Here is a 19,619-nt window from a genome sequence, read left to right as displayed (position 1 = left end):
TGCTTCATACTTCAATGAACTAACTTTTCCAAGTGAGAGGTTGGGGAATGTTGGCTGCCAGTACTATATATAATCAACACTGCGGGTATCAGTTGAGCTACCATTTCGCCGCAGATTATCAAACCCCCGACAGATAGTGAAGATACATGGTGTCTAGTACAATTGCCCTGCTCTAAAAGCAGTCCAATAGGACTACTGATAACCTCAAAGCCATAAGAAAAGCCAAATTCTACTTAAGCACTCCTGGCACCAATTCTTGTGGGGCTAAGACATGACAATGGCCCGGTCCAGCCGAAAAGCGAAGACAGGCTAATCGACCGGCCGCTGCCTTCCGGTCGGGAAGAGAGAGAGCGAGAAAGTTAGAGCAGCACTGCCCTCTTGCCCAGGACAGGACAGCTGAGCTGAGAGCCTGAGAAGGGCCATTCCGTCACTGTCCAATTGCACTCGGCAGGAAAGGCAAAGTCGCGCCCGTCGACTCAAACGGAACAAACTGACTCCCCCGAAACAATCCCGTACCCTCCCCCCCGCTAACGATGGTTTGGTACCACCGCCGCCAGTGACGTTGGCCGTAGCACTATCTCATCGGACTCGAGACATTCTTTTTCCTCAAGTGCGGAAAAGAGCTCGACGTGCGGCTTAGGACTCCGTGCGTCTTCTAGGAATTACCTAGCCTTTATGGTGGATCTTGACTGGGACTCTCGCTCCTTCAAACTCTCGCCGACACACAATTGCTGATCCTTTGAAGTGCGCTATCCTTGCTTCCCCTCCTCCTCTCCTCCCACTTCGACGGGTTCATGTCAGAACAACTGTGCGTGGATTGATTCCGTCCGCTAAAGCTCCCCAACCATCACAACTACCAATGCAGACCGTCTCCATTATTACGCCAAGTGCAGGTTCATGGTGTCTGATGGTCGCTTGCCGTCAGATAGGTAGCCGGGGATAAGACTCAGCGGCGCGATGAACCAGCCCACCTCCCTTCGCTCGCCGTCCCCTTCTTCGACGATCGATCAGCCCGCCGTTGAACTGACTCCCGTCGTTGAGAAGCTCAAGGTCATCTGCGGTGAACATGACATCGACCCCTCACTAGCTGCGACAGCAACCGAGTGCCTACTCCGGCTTCGTCATACCTTTATCGACAGTGACCATCCTCGCGAAGCGAAAGAGGACTTTCGACATCTACATGGCTTTCAGACGCTGCTGGATCTGCTTCGGAAAGTCACAGAATGTTATACCCCGGATCGGTTAGCGAAGGAAGAGAGAAAATGTCTTCTGGCCCTTTTTAAGGATACATTGGCGGTTCTGGCCGAGGCGTTAAAGGAGCATCATGGGAATAAGAGATATTTTGCGGCTCGGGTACCTGGAGGAGGGAGTGCGGCTCTAGAGGAAGCTCTTGCACTTCTAGCCCAAAAGGTGGACTGCGTGCAGGGAGACATAGAACAATTCTATGGTGGAATTCTGGCAGCGATCCTTTGCCAGGAAACCGTTGCCAGTATATTTACAACGTTGGACTCCAGATTTCGATCGGCTCCAGTGCTACTTCCCAGTGACCTCAAGGCGGAGGTTGATCGATGCGTAGGAACGTCAGAGACCATCGAAGTATCGGATATCTTGGGGCCTTTCATTCGAGTATGGTTGTCCCGGACTTCATCTTCGTCGTCAGAACACCGTCTCCTTCGGTTAGCTGTACCGGCATGTCTTTGTCAACTTGCCCTGCATTCCCAGAGAAACATCACCATATTGCATGCTACAGGTGTGTTATCGTGCATCCTGCCACTTCTGGTCAGCGACGAGCGCCTGGAACAAGAAAAGCTATTATACCGGGAGCTCGCGCGCCTGCTCTGTACCCAGGGAATAAGCAATCTGGATGACGCAGTCTTCCTCTACCAAAAAGCCCACAGTTGCCCAAAGGTCTCGCGCTTGCTGGTTGATGTTCTGAAGGCCTCTAAAGAACCCGCATCCATACAATTCGATCTCTCCCTGCATGGGTACTGTTCCTTGGAGTTTTCTACTCTGGGGCGCTCGTTTCCCCCCGCAACTTCCTCTGGGTACACACTTTCAGTTTGGGCGCGCTTCGACCAATTTGATTCAAACACACATACAACAATATTTGGGGCTTTCGACCCTAGTCAGACATGTTTCCTACTTGCATATCTTGAGAAAGATACCCGGAACTTCATATTGCAGACTTCGATACGGGGGTCGCGCCCCAGTGTCCGATTTAAATCCATCGTTTTCGAACCTGGTCGATGGTATCATATCTGTGTTGTCCACAAGAAGCCCAGACCGCCGTCGTATTCCCGCGCCTCTTTGTTCATAGATGGCGAGTTTGTCGAGCAGCTGAAGATAGAATATCCGTGTATGCCTGCTGCAATTGCTCCCAACCGATCTGCTAGGGTCCAAGCCTTTTTTGGCACCCCTCAGGACTTGGCTATGAGGCTGGGGAAAGATGTGTCCATGTCTCGATGGTCATTGGCCAGTGCAATCCTTTTCGAGGAAGCTTATAGCGATGACATGGTTGCCGTCTTTTACAACCTCGGACCCCGCTATCATGGCAACTTTCAAGACTGCCTTGGCTCTTTCCAGACATACAAGGCTTCCGCGGCTCTGAACTTGCGCAATGAACATTTACACCCCGGTAAAGAAGAGCAGTCGGATATCGTTGTTGCTATCCGGCGGAAAGCAAGTACCCTTATCCGCGAGGCTTCCATATTGCTGAACGTTTCGCCTCTCGCAGTGCTAGACGACGACAACAGTAATACCGTGGACGAGTCCCGGCTGATCAAGTGCTTATCAAAGCAAGCCGCTAAGAATCTACATCAACTAACCAAGTCCGGAGGGAATGCGATAGTAGTTAATGGAGCTACACCTGCTATCAATGACGCACTGACTCAGGCACACGGCATTGGGGTCTTGACAGGTGACCCGGTAGTTGCGGTACCACGCTCTCTGGATGATGCAGGTTGGCGTATTGGGGGGTGTGCGGCCGTGCATCTGAGCTTGCTCCATGCAGCGGACACTGGGGAGTCGACCTTGCTAGCGGTCGAGGCACTGTACGAGGCAGTGCAAGACAACTGGAGGAATAGTGAGGCAATGGAAAAGGATAATGGATACGGAATTCTTGCGGTTTTGTTGCGCGAAAAGCTTGGTTTGCCGTCGGGAGCTGCTCCCACAATGTCGAAGACGCCGAGCGTTTGTGCCAGCTACGAGGAACGTTCTGCATTAGCTCTGGCACTTCTCCGCTTGACGTTGAGATTTGTTGGGTACGACTTTGAGCAGCCTAACCGCTCCATTATTACAAATCCGTTGGCGTACAGGGTCCTACTCGTCGACCTAGAAGTATGGAGAGCTGGTGAGGCAGCTCTCCTCGAGTTGTATTACTCTCAGTTTTGTATCTTTGCCAGTGAAAGTAAATTTCGCCGGTTCAATGCAAAGCGACTTGCTCGCATGCGTGAGTCTTCCCGAACAATCTCCTTACGACTCGGTTATGCTGATGATCAATAGGCGTCAACAAGAAGTTACTCGAGGCCCTCAAGGTAGAGGAGTGTACCCCCGAAGCCTTGCGTCTATACACTGCCGCTTTTGGATCCCTCATGGAGAGCAGCTTGTCGGCGGATTTGCTTCGATCATTGTCTCTTTTTATTACCTACGCTCTCCATAAGCCGAAGGAATCCAGTAAGCTACAGAAGAAAAAGAGCATGAGATTCAACGCAGGCATGCGGCAGCCAGCGACTTCTGACCCGAAAGCTAAGTACGTGTCGAGCACTGTGATTGCCACGGAAATGCTTCGGATGTATTGTTCGTTACTTTGCAATGCACATGATCTTGGCCCCATAAAGAAGTTCGCCAAGGCTGTGACTAATAAGGTCGGGTTTGATTCTCTCCTTACTAATAGGAAGTGAATACTGACTTCATTATAGTGGCTTCTATATCTATTGTGTGAAGACGAACCGGAGATTGTGATTCTGGCGACAAAAATCATAGCTCGTTTGTTGGTCACTCATGGCGGCAACTATGACAAGAAGTTCACGGAGAAAACAGGGGGTTATATTATCATGCGGCATTGCTTGCGAAGATGGTGGAAAATACCGGCCGTATGGTCCAGCTGCTTTGCCATATTGTTTGGCCTGGACGTCGGTAAAATGATCGTTGACAGGCCCTTCAGTCAAAATGGACTTTCGGATGCCTTCCTAGCCGGCGGTCACTTGCACATAACATTCCCTGAAATTTTCCCAGTCATCGCTGAGATGATGCAGAGTGCCCTGAAGAAGACAGTCTTGAGTAACGATACTTCGCGATCCGCCGCACAGGGCCTTGCGCATCTGGTTTCTAGTGGTCAATCGACCAAGCAAACCATGTTCTCTCACACGGCCGCAGCAACAGTGGCCGAAGAGCAATTGCTTTTCAATACAGTCACTGACTTCTTTGCTACCCTGCATGTGAAGTCTCAAAGTTTTCGCGAATTCACCACGCAGCCAGAGTACATTCAACATCTGTTCTACGTGCTGTTTCCGGTGGTAGTTGGCTGCGACGCAACGAGCACGGATGCTGAATTAAACCCTCGTGCGGCTAGTCTTGATTTTGGAGATCAGAATCTGGTCCTCCGCCCGCGCTCGAGAGGAGCCGCTTCTCTGCGAACAACCACCGTTGAGCAACCTGGAGCGCGCGATGACGCTGCTGGGACATTTGGCCGCGGTTCCTCTTTTGTGCTTGTCTCATCTGATCGGGGAACCTCTCTACCATCTTCCGCGCGCATTATTCACGCGTACCATCCGAGAAAGATCGAGGATGTAGGGAATCCCGAACACCCCTTCGTCATCAGCATACTCAGTTTGGCTCTTTCCGTCTTCTCGGAGCAATTATTGGAACGGAAGGACTTTTCTGGCCTTGGTCTTTACCTGAAAACGCCACCGGGACTGCTCGAACACCGGGCACACTTCAACTCGTGGGTGTTGAAGAATTTCCTTTTGACTGTGCAAGAGGTCATCTTTTCCAAAGTCCAGCTACTCGCAGAACCACGCGTGCTCACCAATTTGGGACGATTCATGACACACCTTGGGGAGGCAGTGTTCGAAGGTTGGTTTGTTGACGGGGCGGCTGCAACTCTTGAATTCGCAGGGGCAATCCTCGAGTATCTGCAACGGCCCGATGTCTCTTGTCTCAAGAGTATAAGGCTCTGCAGTCAAGCTGTGTCCACAATTCGGTCGACTGTATTCCGCGTCGTCTTGCTTCGGCTATCGGAAGTCGAAGGCACGGAAGCTCTTACGTTTCTGAGCCGCCTGTCCTACTGGCAGGTGATTCTCCTTTCCGGTGACGCTCAGTCAAATCACCTGCAGCTGCTATGTTACCTCTTGTACATCAAGCTAGACGATGGAGACGAGAATGTGCGCCTGGCTGCAGCAGGGCTCTTCCGAATTCTGCTAGTACAGAAACCTGCTGACATGGCTACCATACTTAGTCAAGCGTCAATAACCCTACAAAAGCGGCTGTCTGCTGGATTTGAAGCTCTAATGGGTATGGACGATGCGGCTTTCTTACGGTGGTTTAACGATCGAGAAGGAGACCTACACTCTCTATTCTTTGGTGTCATATCCAAGCATTGGGAAGACTTCGTTCACGAAGAGAATTCCAAGATCGAGACTTCGTCGCGTAGCCGAATTTCTAAACGCCAGGAGAAGCTGAAGCAATGGAAGCACATAGATAGCTTCGGTGACGAAGTGACACGCAAGCACCTCGTGACGTTCCCTCACTGGGCATCGAACATATCAGGATCGGAGTTTCTGAAGTTCCAAAGGGCGCTCCAGGACCACCAAGATGATGCTGTCTTCATGTGGACGACCTTTTCAAAGCTTACATTGGATTTACGACGGTTCGGCGGTCTTCTGGCCGAGGATAAGGAGCGAAAGTGGCGCTTGGATCAAACAGAAGGACGGAGCCGTATGCGCCTTCGCATAGTACCCGATGAGACTGATGAGAGGCAAAATTACCAGCCGAAACGGAAGGCATCTGAGCCTCCCGTGATTAAAATTGACACGGACGTTCGACCTTCATCCAGTGCTGGTACCCTTGGGTTGACCCCTACGGTCGCGAATAATGAGGCTGGAGAGGGTGCTTCGCAAGGCATTTCGCCAGATAGCCGGAGTATGCTCGAGGATAGCTTCGAAATGATTGAAGATCCGAAGGCTGATCTTGAAGACTACGAGGACAAAAACCGCAAAGTCATGCGGAGTCTCCATCGTGGCGATCAGGTTGAGGGTGTGTGCAACATGTCTCGTATCATTGGGTTGGAGGCATTTGAGGGGCTTCTGATTCAAGGAAAGGATCATATCTACATTCTGGATAACTTCTTCCAGAGATCTGACGGCGAGATCGTAAATGTATGGCAAGCTCCGTCAGACGAACGCGACCCTTACGTTCGCATGATTGCCGGCCGAGAATCTAGTGAGCGCAAAGCACAGGAGCATGAAACAAGAAGCTGGAAATGGTCTGATCTGATCAGTATCTCCAAAAGACGCTTCCTTTTCCGTGATGTGGCGTTGGAGATCTTCTTCACCGATGGGAGTAGCTATTTGCTAACACTCATCTCGTCGCGAGCCCGAGATATTCTATGCAGTCAGCTCGCGACGAAAGCTCCCCAAGTGACCGGTAGTGTTGGCCACGCGCGTCCGGAGGATGTCTGGAGGTTTGAAACCCTTCGCAGTCAAGACGACGCACCGCAATCTCTCGGGTCGAAGTTTGCCAGCGTTTTCGGCCACTCTCCGCTCTATCCAGCTACGCGCAAATGGGTCAAGGGTGAAATCTCCAACTTCCACTACCTTATGCTGATCAACACACTTGCGGGGAGGACGTTCAACGACCTGACGCAGTATCCCGTGTTTCCATGGGTACTTGCCGACTATACAAGTGACGAACTGGATCTGAACGATCCTAAAACGTTCCGTGACTTGTCCAAGCCCATGGGATGCCAAACGCCAGAGCGAGAGGCGGAGTTTAGAGAACGGTATAAGGCTTTCGCCGAAATGGGGGACGACGACGCTCCTCCATTCCACTACGGAACGCACTATTCTTCTGCGATGATCGTGAGCTCATACCTGATCCGACTGCAGCCTTTTGTCAAATCCTACCTTCTCCTTCAGGGAGGTACGTTTGATCATGCCGACCGCCTCTTCTACTCGGTTGGAAAGGCATGGGAATCTGCGTCACGCGGCAATATGTCAGACGTACGAGAGTTGATACCCGAGTTCTTTTATCTCCCTGAGTTTTTGGTGAATTCCAATAAGTACGATTTCGGGCTCTTGCAGAACATGACGACTGTGATTGACTCGGTGGAGTTACCGCCCTGGGCCAAAGGCGATCCCATGATCTTCATTGCTAAACACCGGGAGGCGCTCGAGAGTCCGTACGTGACCCAGAATTTGCACCATTGGATTGACTTGGTGTTTGGAAGCAAGCAAAAGGGAGAGGCCGCGGTCGAGGCAGTGAATGTCTTTCATCATCTGTCCTACCAAGGTGCCAAGGACATCGACTCTATTGATGACCCCGTGGAACGCCTTGCCACGATCGGTATCATTCACAACTTCGGGCAGACACCGCATCAGATTTTCAATCGGCCTCACTTGCAACGCGAAGACCCCGGACATCGAACGCCCCGACTGGATCGGCTTGCCGAATCGCTGACACAACAGCCCCTTGCGCTTCTTGGTGAGAATCTAACCACGATATGAATAATTCCGTGTTGACTAATGTGGGAATAGATATTGGCGAACGAGTGGCCACCTTATCGATGAAACAAGACCGTCTGCTGTGTGCCGCTGCCTTGCGACTCAACATCCCCCCTAGCTACGACAAGTATATGGAGTGGGGATTCTTTGACGGCAGTGTCAGATTCTACTCTGCGGATAGCCGACGGGTACGAATGTCTAGTCATTGGGGTTTTAGAACACCCTGTCAGAAGTATAGCAGCTAACACGACTCTAGCTACTGGGTCACTTTGAGCATCTTCATATCGGCCAACTGTCCTGTGCGGTTTTCGCAGATTCTCGAACGTTGGTAACCGCCGGCGCCGACTGTACGGTGTCAATTTGGACCTTCACCTCATCCATCAAGTCGGTTGATCTACAGCCCACGGGATCACTATTTGGACACCGATCCCCGGTGACTACGCTTGCGGTGTCACGGTCATTCAGTACGCTTCTGTCGGCATCCACGGACGGGCAGATTATGCTTTGGGATCTCAATCGGCAGTGTTTTGTACGGGAACTGCCAGGCAGCGGGCCTGTCGATGTGAGCATGCTGTTTTCCCATAACGTATTATCACGTTATGTATACTAATGCAGGTACAGTGTGCTCGGATCAACGATGTGACGGGAGAGATCATGATTTGTCGGCGCGACCGAGTCAGCCTCTACACGCTCAACGGGTCACTGCTCCTGGAACAGATCCTGTGCGATTCAGTGGACGACTCGATTATGACATGTGTCTTCTACGAAGGAGTGAACAATGAGTGGCAGGAGCGCGAGCTGCTGTTCACTGGACACCGAAGAGGCGTCGTCAACGTAAGAGTCCTATTCTACTGCTACGGACCTAAGGTGCTGATGCTAATGAACTACAGATTTGGAGCAAGATCATCCATCACGGGCGATTTGAGTTGGAGTTGATCCGGCAACTGCACCATGTGGACAGTCACCGCGACAATGGCGCCAACATCTCGGCGGGCATTAGCTGCATTATGGCCCAGCCGCACGTGGTATACACTGGCGATGAGCTGGGACGAGTGGTAAGTGTGGTTGACATATTGGGGTAAAAGGGTAGATCGTGTATGCTGACGGGGTATCTAGTACGAATGGAGCTGTGTCCAGCGCCGGTGAGGAGGGCCGTTGTTGTCAACTACTTTTACACTGATCTGTCTACCACCGGGGAAAAAGTGGACTCCGCGGAGGGCCTCGGATCGAGTCCACGGAGAAGGAGGTCATCGTGGGATGGACCTCGTCTCTTTCCCTTGTCGGTGCCCCACCAAACCTCCGGGCATGTCTGATGATCTTGTCTTCCGATATTGTATGCGCCGAGTATTCCAATCCCGTAAACATATCTCTCTTTGTCATTATGCTGCCTGTCTCATACTGAAGACGGAAAGAACGCGCTGGAGGGGTGCGAGTGTTTTCAGTTGTAGATGTTTGTTGTAGCAAGAGGGCCGCGGAGCTAGAATAGTTGACCGTGGGGAGAACCGAGCTACTGTTTTAGAACCGTTACCTACTTTAGTCAAATGCCTCCGGGGGTGGTGGTGGGATAAAGAAGAGGCCAAGCCGTAAGGAGAAGATGGCATTCGAAACGCAACCCTATTTCCGTAACTTAGTATTGAACACGGTTCGGTGACAAGGCCGATTATGCTGGCTGAAGGAGGGGGATCTCCACCGGAAGGACTGCTGTGCTCCAGAGGGAATAAAGGAACACCACGGAAGGAGGGGTGGTGGACAAGCTCCGGTGAGGGAAAAGGAGTGGGAAAAGAGGAGCAGTGTGGACCGGGGATTGCTGGTCGGTTGCCGGAGCACTCTGCGCCGACCAGCCCGTGCTCTCTCTCTCTCTCTGTGTTGTATGTATGAATGAGAGAGAAGCTGATGGAAAGAGAAAGAGGTAGTAAGGAAAGGGATAAAATGAGAATTATTGGGTGATCAATCAGAATGACAGGATGTATATTGCGAATGGAAGGGAATAAGAATGAATTGATGTGAATGGAAGAGATGGGAGGGAAAAGAGAGGATGTACCATAGATAGATATTGCTGGGTAATGCTATGATAATACTCGGTAATTGTTGAGGCGAAAAGAAACAGAAGGGAGGGAAGGGAAGGGAGGGAAAGGCATAGCGTCATCGGCCCTTCTTGCCCAGGCTTTGCCCCACCATAACATTTTGGTAAGGAAAGAGCAACCCCTCCTCACTCTGACGGGCCTCTCACTGCTGCTGCTGCTGCTGCTGCTCTCTGCTTGGTTGCTCCGGCTTCGTCGCCACGTTCTCGTTCCCCTTCTTATTTCACTCTCCGTTTCTTCCGCTTCTTACCTTCTTCTTCCTCTTCTCTTCCTTCTTCATACTATCTGTCCAATCTCTCTATACCCCTCTCCCCCATCTCATTTTACTTTCATCACCTTTCATCTATTTATCCTCAAATCTCCACCATGTCCTCTTCTCTCGAGCAGCTCAAGGCCACCGGCACTGTAAGTCATTCATTACTTTCCCGACATCGCCCGTGTCATCTTCACAACATCGCTAACCATTCATCTTCTCATCAATTCAGGTCGTCGTCTGCGACTCCGGTGACTTCGCCACCATTGGCAAGTACAAGCCTCAGGATGCTACCACCAACCCCTCCCTGATCCTCGCCGCCTCCAAGAAGCCCGAGTACGCCAGCCTCATCGATGCCGCCGTCGCCAAGGGTAAGTCTGAGGGCAAGACCCTCGACGAGCAGGTCGATGCCACCCTCGACCGTCTGCTGGTCGAGTTCGGCAAGAAGATCCTCGAGATCATCCCCGGCAAGGTCTCCACTGAGGTCGATGCCCGCTTCTCTTTCGACACCCAGGCCTCCATTGACAAGGCCCTCCACATCATCAAGGTATGCCAGCAATGTTCTACTTTCAACAAAGGCGGGTTGCTAACGAATTGCTACAGCTCTACGAGGAGAACGGCATCTCCCGCGACCGCATCCTCATCAAGATCGCCTCCACCTGGGAGGGTATCAAGGCCGCCCAGGTCCTCCAGTCCCAGCACGGCATCAACTGCAACCTGACCCTCATGTTCTCCACCGTCCAGGCCATCGCTGCCGCTGAGGCCGGTGCCTACCTCATCTCTCCCTTCGTTGGCCGTATCCTCGACTGGTACAAGGCCGCTCACAAGCGTGACTACACCGCCGAGGAGGACCCCGGTGTCAAGTCCGTCCAGAGCATCTTCAACTACTACAAGAAGCACGGCTACAAGACTATTGTCATGGGTGCCTCTTTCCGTAACACCGGTGAGATCACCGAGCTGGCTGGCTGTGACTACCTGACCATCTCCGTAAGTTTTCCATTATATTCTCTATATCTGGTACATGAATTAACATGATCTAGCCCAACCTCCTCGAGGACCTCTTCAACTCCACCGCTGCCGTCCCCAAGAAGCTCGACGCCGCCAACGCCGCCGGCCTCGACATCCCCAAGAAGACCTACATCAACGACGAGGCTCTCTTCCGCTTCGACTTCAACGAGGAGGCCATGGCCGTCGAGAAGCTGCGTGAGGGTATCTCCAAGTTCGCCGCTGACGCCGTCACCCTCAAGGACATCCTGAAGCAGAAGATCCAGGCATAGATTGGGAGACTGATCTGATGTGTGCATTTTTGTGATGACCTTTTTCTTTTACTATTATTCCCATGTGTAAAATTGATGACCTGAAAAATTCGTTTGGGTAGATACGAATTATGATTATCATATACCATTACCAATTGCCGCTGTAATATAAGTAATACTATAATCCAATGTAAACGGTAGCAATAGAGTACGAAGTTTAAAGACACTTTAAGCCGCTCCACCATCAACATCATTCTGTCGAAACCATGACTCTTCAAATTCCGGTAGTATCAGATGATCGGCGCCTGCCTCCTTCACCTGATGCCATCGACTGAATTACTGCCATCCTTCATAAGAGACCCATAACTGCACCAGAGGGAGAGAAGAGGCATAGTGCCAGTAGATTGATTAGTATGACGCGACGGTGACTGATCTTAAACTCGATAGCTCAAGAGCGCATTTTTTCCTCTTCGATATATATCACAAGGGGGCCAAGACCAGTCCATCTTTGGGCCACAAGAAGCCCAGTCATCCTCATCTTCATCCTCATTAGTATCAAATGGAATATCGCAGAATGTCGATAGTAAGTAAGTATAATCCCCTCGGGACACCTTTGTGTATATATTGTGAAAGGATTCGATGTCGAAGAATAGGCCAGAGAGAGATAATAGTTAGACCCGAAATCGTCATTGTCTTTATCTGCCCCTTGTTCAATTGGGAAAAGACAGAGGTATAGAAACCTAAAATTCCAGACGGGAGCATAGTCACCTTCGTCTTCCTTGTGTAGTTCATGGGAAGAGAACGATTGTCGAGAGTGATGAATGTAATGCCGCATGCCATCGTCGCCCCTTTTTCTTGTTCTTTGTCCTTGTTCTTGGAAGAGAGACTAGGAATATAGATGGAGAATGAATGTAAACCCGGACAGCTGCCGTGGTCATCATCTTTTTTGTCTTCATCTTCGATATAGGTACTGGAGATTAATAAAGGCCCAGGCACCGTCGATAAGAGACTTTCCTCCTCCTCCTCCTCCTCTTCTTCTTCTTCTTCTTCATCAGGGAAAGAAAGACAAGTTATGTCGAATATAAAAGCCCTGACGCCATCGTGATCATCATCATCTTCGTCGTCGTCGTCCCCATAGAAAGAGAAGACGAAGGATATAGAAAGTAAGCCACGGGCAATATCGAATAGGTCACTGCCGTTCTTGCCGTTCTTGCCGTTCTTATAATCTAGCGAAGGCCGGAGATATCGATATTAAAAGACCACACGCCATCGTGATCGTTATCATCTTCGTCGTCACTATAGAAAAGGAAGACGAAGGATATAAAAAAATAAGGCTTCTACACAAACGGGTCACTGCCGTTCTTACCATGATCGAGCGAAGGCTGGAGAGATAATAAATTGTACCCCAGATATCTTCGTAGTAACTGTCTTCTTCATTGTTGTTATCGAAGAGAAGGAGAAAATATCAAAGATAGATTTGCAGTTACTACCATGGTAGTATCCGTCATCTTCGCCATTGAAAGAATAAGGCTGAGAGATATTGGTGTGAAATACCAGGCGTCGACAGATATATCTTCCTCATCTTCATCTTCTTCTTCTTCTTCTTCTTTTTCATTCCTCTTAATGAAGGAGCAGAGATATAAAAATAAAACCCCCCACACCCATCGAAGGGGTCATTTCCGTTCTCATCATCGATTAAAGGGGCGAGATATGTAAAAGAAGACTCCCGATATCTTCGTACAGATCGTCTTCTTCATCCCCATCTTTCAGGATGTCATAGAGATGTTAAACTTTATAAAGACCCCAGACGCCTTCGAAGAAGTCACCTTCACCATCGCCATTATAAAAATAAGGCGGAGAGATATCGAGAATGAAGCACCAGGCGCCGGCATAGATGTCTTCCTCCTATTCTTCTCCTTCATTTTCCGTGATGAAGGAAGGTCGGAGACATCAGAGTGTGAACCGTCCAAGTTGATCCGGGGCGAAGGTTGAACAGACAAGAGTGTACACTCCTTCACCAAGTCCCCTTTCATTTCCCGCAAGTGACCCGCTACGCTGGTAGTCACCGTTATTGGTTATTATATCGCGGTTCCGAAACTTTTATCGGGATTTATCCTCTTCTATATCCTCATTTCCGAGAGGGAAAGACAAGAGAGATAAAATTTGTAAGTTCGCGATGCCAGTTGTAGATATACTCTTCCATTTTATTATAGACAAGCGAAGAGAAAGATATGGGGGTTCAAGGGTACCCCAGGCACCATGGCGGTCATCATCATCATCTTCTTCATCAGAGAAGTTTCCAGAGATGTCAGAAAAAAGGACCCTAGACGTCGTCGTATTAATTGCCTTTATCATTGCTATCGGAAAGGAAAGGCAAGAGAGGTTAAAGATAGGAATTCAAGATCGTCGTCATCTTCTCCATCCCCACCACGAAGGGAAATGTCAGAGAGATGATTATTGTGACCGCATCCGCCGGCCAATAAGGTAAGCCGCCTAGCCTGCTAATGAGCAAGTAGCTCTATGACCTCTTTCTTTCCTTTTCGTTGCTTTCATCGAGCAATATTGAACGAAAGACGGCCATACTCTGGAATCAGCTAGGCTTATAAGGAATAACACAGGCCAGCATAACGTTGTTCGTCAGTCGATAGGTAAAACATGGCTGATGATGGATAGATGGATAGTTAACCCCGACAATAAAGGAAATTACCGCATTCGCGATCCAATAATATATTAAATTGTTCATTGGGCTCTCGCGTGGTGTAAGTGATAGTGATAAGCGACTTCTTGCCCGTTCTCCTTTACTGTCAGGAAGCAGCAGTAGAGACTGATCAATGATGAGAACAATTATCCTCAGGATGTCGGATAGTTGAAGTAAGAAAGGCCACCACAACCCTAAGCATCAGCCAAGAATGTGACTTTTGGCTAAAATATTACCAGATGTAATGATGGGCAGAATCGCAAGTCCTGAGCATAGCCAGCGTAATTGGATTTCACAAGTTGATATCTGGTAATGCATATCCTGGAAAGGAGTCGAGACGCGACAGAACGTAATCTAATCCATAGTAATTTGATATTAAGGTGCTCATTGGATTCTCGTGTGGAGTAAGTTGCAGTAGTAATGAGCGAGCCCATCATGCCTTGTGATTGGCTTCCGTCCTCTTTCTCTTGCTATTGGAAAGATGAAGTCATGATATAAGATAAAGATGATAATTTTTGCATGGAAGATCGCAGAATAAAACGGTCGACACAACCCTTTGCATCCCACAAAGATCGTGATCCGATGATCAGGTGTTGATTGGGATCCTTGGGTGGAATAGGTAGGGCTTGTCATGTTCATCTTCCTTCTTCCTGTCCTTTTCATCTTTCTTGTTTATTTCCTTTTTCTTCCCATCAGTTTGCTTTGCATCTTCCTTTTCTCTTCCTTTTTCTCTTTTTCTATATCTTTTCTTTCCCCATGTCTTTTTCCTTCCCCCCACCCTCTTTTTTTATCTTTCTTATTTATCTTATTTTTTTCCCTTCCCTATTCTGTTCGTAAGGGAATGATATGAGGATTACCAGTTTCTGGTCCCAGTATCATTGGTTATGTCAAGGATATTGTAGACCTGCCGTCGATAGAAAGGTAATAAGGGCAGATAAATAACCAGAGCGATTATAAGGAGAATAGTCTCTCTCATAACAAACGCAATTGCATCTTATTATATCAGTTAGATCGTTCCATGTACTGAATAGATAGTAAGGATGAGCGAGTGTCCATAGAAAATTTATCGGCAACGTTTTCTCCCCATTCTTTTATTCTCGAATATGAGCGATTTATCGCCTTCTTGTCACTTTTCCTTCTGGTAGGGACAATAGAATATCCGGCAGCATGGACAGATTTTGGCCGGATTATGTTAGTGCCGCCAGTTTGAAAGATAAACATTTAGACCTATTGGTATCTGATAATAAGTCTCGTATACATACTTAGTGGTATATACTGGCAATCGAAGTTCTCGCAGTAACGAGCGAGCCCGTCGGGTAATTCTTCTTGCTCTGCTGTTGTGAACTAATACTGGTTATAAGAAGACGGACAACGATCGATTGATCCAAATTATGACGCTGAAACTTAACGAGTGTCTGTAGCGTCTACATAGTGCCATCAACCAGACCATTTATTGGGAAGTAAATGTTGAGATTGATGATGGACTGGTAATGTTGATCCGACTGTATCTTTTCTGTCGCCTAAATCATCACGTGTAGTAGCAATGAGCGAGTCGGTTGTAGATTTCCCCCTTCGTCTTTGTCGTTAAGAAGTCGGAAAAATGAAAAAAGAAGAAAAATCATAGGTTCTTCCCGTCTCGTGCCATGGACATAACTTTGCTATGCCGTCAATGTCCATATACTAAACAGGCCATTAGTGAGTGGGAGATAGGCCTTGCGATCATGACGGAATGATCGTAATGAATCGATCATGTATACATGCTATCGATTTGTTTCTTTTGATTACCAGTAGCAAGTCTGTCTGATAATTCTTTCTTCGTAGTATCAGTTATGATAATGTCGTGGTGAGCTTCTTGCTTTCCGTTTTTGCTGTTAAGAAGCAGTAACGAAAAGGTTATCGGAGCCATTGTCGTTTCGGCCCTGGCATTGGCAGATAACGTCGCGATGAGCAAAATATGTGACCCTTTTCTGGGTTCTAATATAATTCGAAGTGGCCATGATGTGCCCTCGTACGTATAGCTTCAGCGAGGAGATCAAGATTGACATCAATGGATAATGCTCGGCACAATTTGTAATGTGAAAAGAGATATCCATTGTAGTTATCAGTTGCAAGAGCCAATGCATTTCTGAGTCTGTCACTTATATGACACCTTTAAGAATGCGGTCCACGAAGCATTGGATTGTATACTCTATTTGTTGATTATCTTTATCATTTGAAAGCTCTTGAAGTCGGCCGTGGAATGTTATCTTTGGCTATTAGAGTCTGGGTGCTTTGCCCGCATTGGCTAGATGTAGCAAAGTTTCCTCTTCCATAAGGACAGCGAAAGAGTCCAGATAAAGATAGTCACAATCGATACCACGAGCAATTCTGTAGGTAATCTCTGGGTGAACTTCAATAAAGCGAGTTTTTGCCCCCTCATAAATACAGGTTCAGGATATATATTCCCAGGTTCGAAAGGAGGAGTTACCGAAGAGTCATATTGTGATTTTGGCCACGGTAATGCGGATAATGGCGCGATGAGTAGGATATGTGCCCATTTTCCGAGCCCCAGTATATGTACTAGGTATATCTCCTCAAGACTGAGAGAAGAAGGTTATCAAAGATCTCCGTTATTATTATGGCCACGAAGTCTTGGCAGATAATGGCGCGATGAGCAACGGGTGTGCCCATTTTCCGAGCTCTAATATAGTATATTAGGTATAAGTTCCGCCGGTTAATGTTCTCGTGGACTAATAGTCATGAGCGAGATTGTCGTTGAGTCGACTATCTCCTCCTCTTTGCTGTTAAGAAGCAATAATAATAAGAACAACCGTCGGTTGATCCCAACTCGTCACTGACATTATCCGGATGATTATTCTCATCATAACATCACACGTTCGAACATTGATTAGAGCAATAAGAACGAGATAATGATGGGGATAAATTCGCGACACATTCTTTTAGTTGATTGGGTCTTTCGCATGATAGAAAACAAACACCATCCATCTTGGTTCTCTGAACTGCCAGTAAGCAGCAGCAATAATAATAGGGACTACCGCTTTAGTGGGAAGTCCGCCACGGATATTCATACCAGTCCAGTGCCTTTTTGCTCGCTCGCCTTATCCTCTGGGAAGCTTCGAAGAATGTTGGCAGGGGCCATGGTGTTTCAAGTACCAAACCTTTGAAATAAGAGGTATCGAGACCACAGTAGATGATACAACAGTCGACGCTCAATCTTTGTAGCTGATTGAGTCTTTAGGCGAGTTTGACCCTCTCCTTTTCATTGCTCTCAGTAAGATGCAGCAGTAACGGCAAGGTCAACCATCAATGGCTTAAACACCACCCCAGATAATAATGTAACTTTCATGATTATGAGCATCCCGGACCATGGACGGGAACGAGGTATTGAGGTCGTAAGAGATAAGAGTGACACTCGCGACCCAGTTTTTGTGGTTGAGTAAGCCTTCTTGGAAAATAAAAAACAAAACCAACTCTTCTTCCTTCGCTGCTCGTGAGAAGCAGCAGCAGTAGTAAGAACAAACATCCGTTGCCCCGAACTTTATTCTAGGCGATAATGCGCCGTGCATCATCTCCATGCCGGATCGTCGACAGAGAAGCAGATATAAATAAGAGGGTAAACGAAGTTGATTAAATCTTCCCGGTAGTCAGTTAGTTCAAGAGTTTTTTCCTCCTTGCCTTGATTGTTCGTAAGCAACAGCATAACAAGGACGACCAGCTTGCTCGTCTGATTCTCTGGTAAGTGCCATGTATAATGATATGACTATTGTCAGGATAAGCGTCCACATAACACTCCCGACCAAGAAGTATCATCGTAGAACCGCTATCACGGCGTAATGTGAGTAGTTGATTGATCCTTTCGCGCTGCAAGTGAGCTCGACCTTTCTCTCATTCTTAGCAATAAGTAAAGGAGCCATGGACTGCTCCAGACGCTTGCGAGGTTAAGTGCCGCAAGTATTACTGTGAATGTCATTGGTCCGTCGACAGATAAGCAGATAGAGATCATATGGGTGGCAATGTAGTTAAGAGGATCTTCTCTTGCATACGAATTTTCAACGGCTCTGCATATGCAACCTGCATGACGATCGTAGTGCCGTCATGCATGTTTTGAAGAATGACCGTGTACTCGGACTTTCTTACTATCAGGAGATAGCTTTTCAATAGGTCACTCATTTTGTTTGTGTCGCTGAGAACATCAAAACAGAGAGAAGAAGGTTGTCCCATCGATCGAGCAAGTGATACATTCATCGTTTGTCGTATCCTCGAAACCGATTAAATGTATAGTTCCCGATGGTAAGCACCAAGATCGATCTTATGTAGAAAAGTTGAGCACGGTGCGATTTCTCGTGAACGATTGATCCTTCCAGGTGCTAGAAGCCCTTTTAAGGATGATTGTCCTCGATGTTATTAGTTCGATAGTAAACGTGGGACCATTCCACCCATCAAGTTCTGTTTGTTGAGGATAGTAGTTGATAACGATGTGGTTTCCATTTGAGTAAGAAGCGCAGCATATATTCGACAGAGAATGGGCTATGCGATCGATCGGGCATTGGTCATCCGAAGTGTTCGGTAGTCTATCTAGTCGTCTGACTTCTCTCCTTCTGAGTGCCTCGATCAGTTTGCTCCGTACTCGAGGCAAAATCACCTGTGTACACGCCTGTGCTTGCTTGTGAGCCTACCGCCCGCTCAGTCGCAGACGACATCACTGTCAACAGAGACGGGATGTCTGTTAAGTGTTCCTTCTCTTGTTATCATAATTTTAAAAACTGAGCAATCACAAGCTCTCTGGGATAGTATCAACAAGGCCGACCGAAGAATGTGAGCTGAGACTGGCCGATCTGCAGGTCTGAGGTCTCAAAGGTAAGCGTAGGATCATCCCACTCATCAGGTTGAGATCATCTTGTTGAGCGTTACCGGAGAATATTAACTTCCCATGAAGCTCCGGGGTCGAAATTCGGGACTGTCTTTGATAATTTATGAGAGTCAGGCTACTCGAACGATGGAGCAATTGATCGTTTGGAGGATTAAATACCTGATCTTCCTCATCGTTTGAGGTTTCGGGAAAAGTATGGACCATTCCATCTCATTATTAAGTTATTCAGGATAGTCGAGAATGGTGTAGCTTTCCATAAGGTGTAAAGTGCATTGTCTTTCGCGAAGCTCTGCGTTTTGTTCGATCGACGTATACGTTGAAGTAGGTCCTCGATGGTCTGATGGTCGCGATCGAAGTACTCGGTACCCGTGCGAGAACCGACGACGTGCAGAATTGCTCGCTCCAAGCATGTTCACATGAACTCTTGTTAGGGCTAGTCATGAGCCGAGAAGGTTCAGGCAAAAGATATAGCTGAGATTGCCTTGCAACGAGACAAATCAGCGATACTTCCTTGGCTATTGAAGTTCAATAGTAAGCGTATAGTCCTTCTTCCATCGAGTTAACTGCCATGCCCCCAGTTTGCCACATACCTAATCTTCTGTTAATTCATTGTAATATCCGTCCTGAATATTGGCAGCGATGCAGTCGTTTTGAGATGCGAACGCGTGGCAGAGTTACTAGGTTCTTCAGTATATTAGAATCCAGTGTCATCCCCCAGAAAAGTACGAAGTACATACCAAACA

At 48.1% G+C, this 19,619-nt stretch overlaps 4 protein-coding genes across 4 annotated transcripts; 2 read left to right on the top strand and 2 right to left on the bottom strand.

Moving 5' to 3' along the window:
* The first annotated feature begins 587 nt into the window (after positions 1–587).
* Positions 588–8,981, top strand: BO83DRAFT_152335 (Beige/BEACH domain protein). Its single transcript, XM_025526244.1, has 8 exons — positions 588–3,448; positions 3,502–3,863; positions 3,918–7,698; positions 7,752–7,906; positions 7,975–8,280; positions 8,340–8,552; positions 8,609–8,773; positions 8,835–8,981. Exons 1-8 carry the CDS (start codon positions 958–960, stop codon positions 8,862–8,864), a joined length of 7,503 nt encoding a protein of 2,500 aa, XP_025383442.1. The 5' UTR covers positions 588–957; the 3' UTR covers positions 8,865–8,981.
* Positions 8,982–9,946: 965 nt separating this feature from the next.
* BO83DRAFT_382385 (sedoheptulose-7-phosphate:D-glyceraldehyde-3-phosphate transaldolase TAL1) lies at positions 9,947–11,467 on the top strand. The gene is made up of 4 exons (XM_025532216.1): positions 9,947–10,204; positions 10,285–10,599; positions 10,656–11,039; positions 11,093–11,467. The coding sequence occupies exons 1-4, from the start codon at positions 10,166–10,168 to the stop codon at positions 11,327–11,329; spliced, it is 975 nt and encodes a 324-aa protein (XP_025383441.1). The 5' UTR covers positions 9,947–10,165; the 3' UTR covers positions 11,330–11,467.
* Positions 11,468–11,629: 162 nt separating this feature from the next.
* Positions 11,630–13,834, bottom strand: BO83DRAFT_456122 (uncharacterized protein). Its single transcript, XM_025537057.1, has 4 exons — positions 13,135–13,834; positions 12,799–12,927; positions 12,675–12,690; positions 11,630–12,534 (listed from the first exon to the last, which is right to left on the bottom strand). The coding sequence occupies exons 1-4, from the start codon at positions 13,339–13,341 to the stop codon at positions 11,864–11,866; spliced, it is 1,023 nt and encodes a 340-aa protein (XP_025383440.1). The 5' UTR covers positions 13,342–13,834; the 3' UTR covers positions 11,630–11,863.
* A 2,009-nt stretch (positions 13,835–15,843) lies between these two features.
* On the bottom strand, positions 15,844–16,183 carry BO83DRAFT_152298 (uncharacterized protein). The gene has a single exon (XM_025526243.1). It carries the CDS (start codon positions 16,127–16,129, stop codon positions 15,878–15,880), a length of 252 nt encoding a protein of 83 aa, XP_025383439.1. The 5' UTR covers positions 16,130–16,183; the 3' UTR covers positions 15,844–15,877.
* Positions 16,184–19,619: the final 3,436 nt, after the last annotated feature.

This window comes from Aspergillus eucalypticola, assembly GCF_003184535.1.
Source record: "Aspergillus eucalypticola CBS 122712 chromosome Unknown BO83scaffold_34, whole genome shotgun sequence".
Taxonomy (NCBI): Eukaryota; Fungi; Ascomycota; class Eurotiomycetes; order Eurotiales; family Aspergillaceae; genus Aspergillus; species Aspergillus eucalypticola.
The sequence above is the reverse complement of the archived record's forward strand: the minus strand, read 5'-3'. Positions and strand labels throughout refer to the sequence as shown.

What these genes read in the sequence shown, in the direction of transcription:
- BO83DRAFT_382385 (XM_025532216.1), top strand. Translation starts at nt 10,166, where the DNA reads ATGTCCTCTTCTCTCGAGCAGCTCAAGGCCACCGGCACT. An exon ending in AGCTCAAGGCCACCGGCACT is followed by an intron (nt 10,205 to 10,284) that starts GTAAGTCATTCA and finishes TCATCAATTCAG; the next exon opens with GTCGTCGTCTGCGACTCCGG. An exon ending in GTGACTACCTGACCATCTCC is followed by an intron (nt 11,040 to 11,092) that starts GTAAGTTTTCCA and finishes AACATGATCTAG; the next exon opens with CCCAACCTCCTCGAGGACCT.
- BO83DRAFT_152335 (XM_025526244.1), top strand. Translation starts at nt 958, where the DNA reads ATGAACCAGCCCACCTCCCTTCGCTCGCCGTCCCCTTCTTCGACGATC. An exon ending in ACAGCCCCTTGCGCTTCTTG is followed by an intron (nt 7,699 to 7,751) that starts GTGAGAATCTAA and finishes ATGTGGGAATAG; the next exon opens with ATATTGGCGAACGAGTGGCC. An exon ending in GCGATGAGCTGGGACGAGTG is followed by an intron (nt 8,774 to 8,834) that starts GTAAGTGTGGTT and finishes CGGGGTATCTAG; the next exon opens with TACGAATGGAGCTGTGTCCA.
- BO83DRAFT_152298 (XM_025526243.1), bottom strand. Translation starts at nt 16,129, where the DNA reads ATGCATTGGCTCTTGCAACTGATAACTACAATGGATATCTCTTTTCAC.
- BO83DRAFT_456122 (XM_025537057.1), bottom strand. Translation starts at nt 13,341, where the DNA reads ATGAAAGGGGACTTGGTGAAGGAGTGTACACTCTTGTCTGTTCAACCT. An exon ending in TTATAATGGCGATGGTGAAG is followed by an intron (nt 12,928 to 13,134) that starts GTGACTTCTTCG and finishes TCCTTCATTAAG; the next exon opens with AGGAATGAAAAAGAAGAAGA.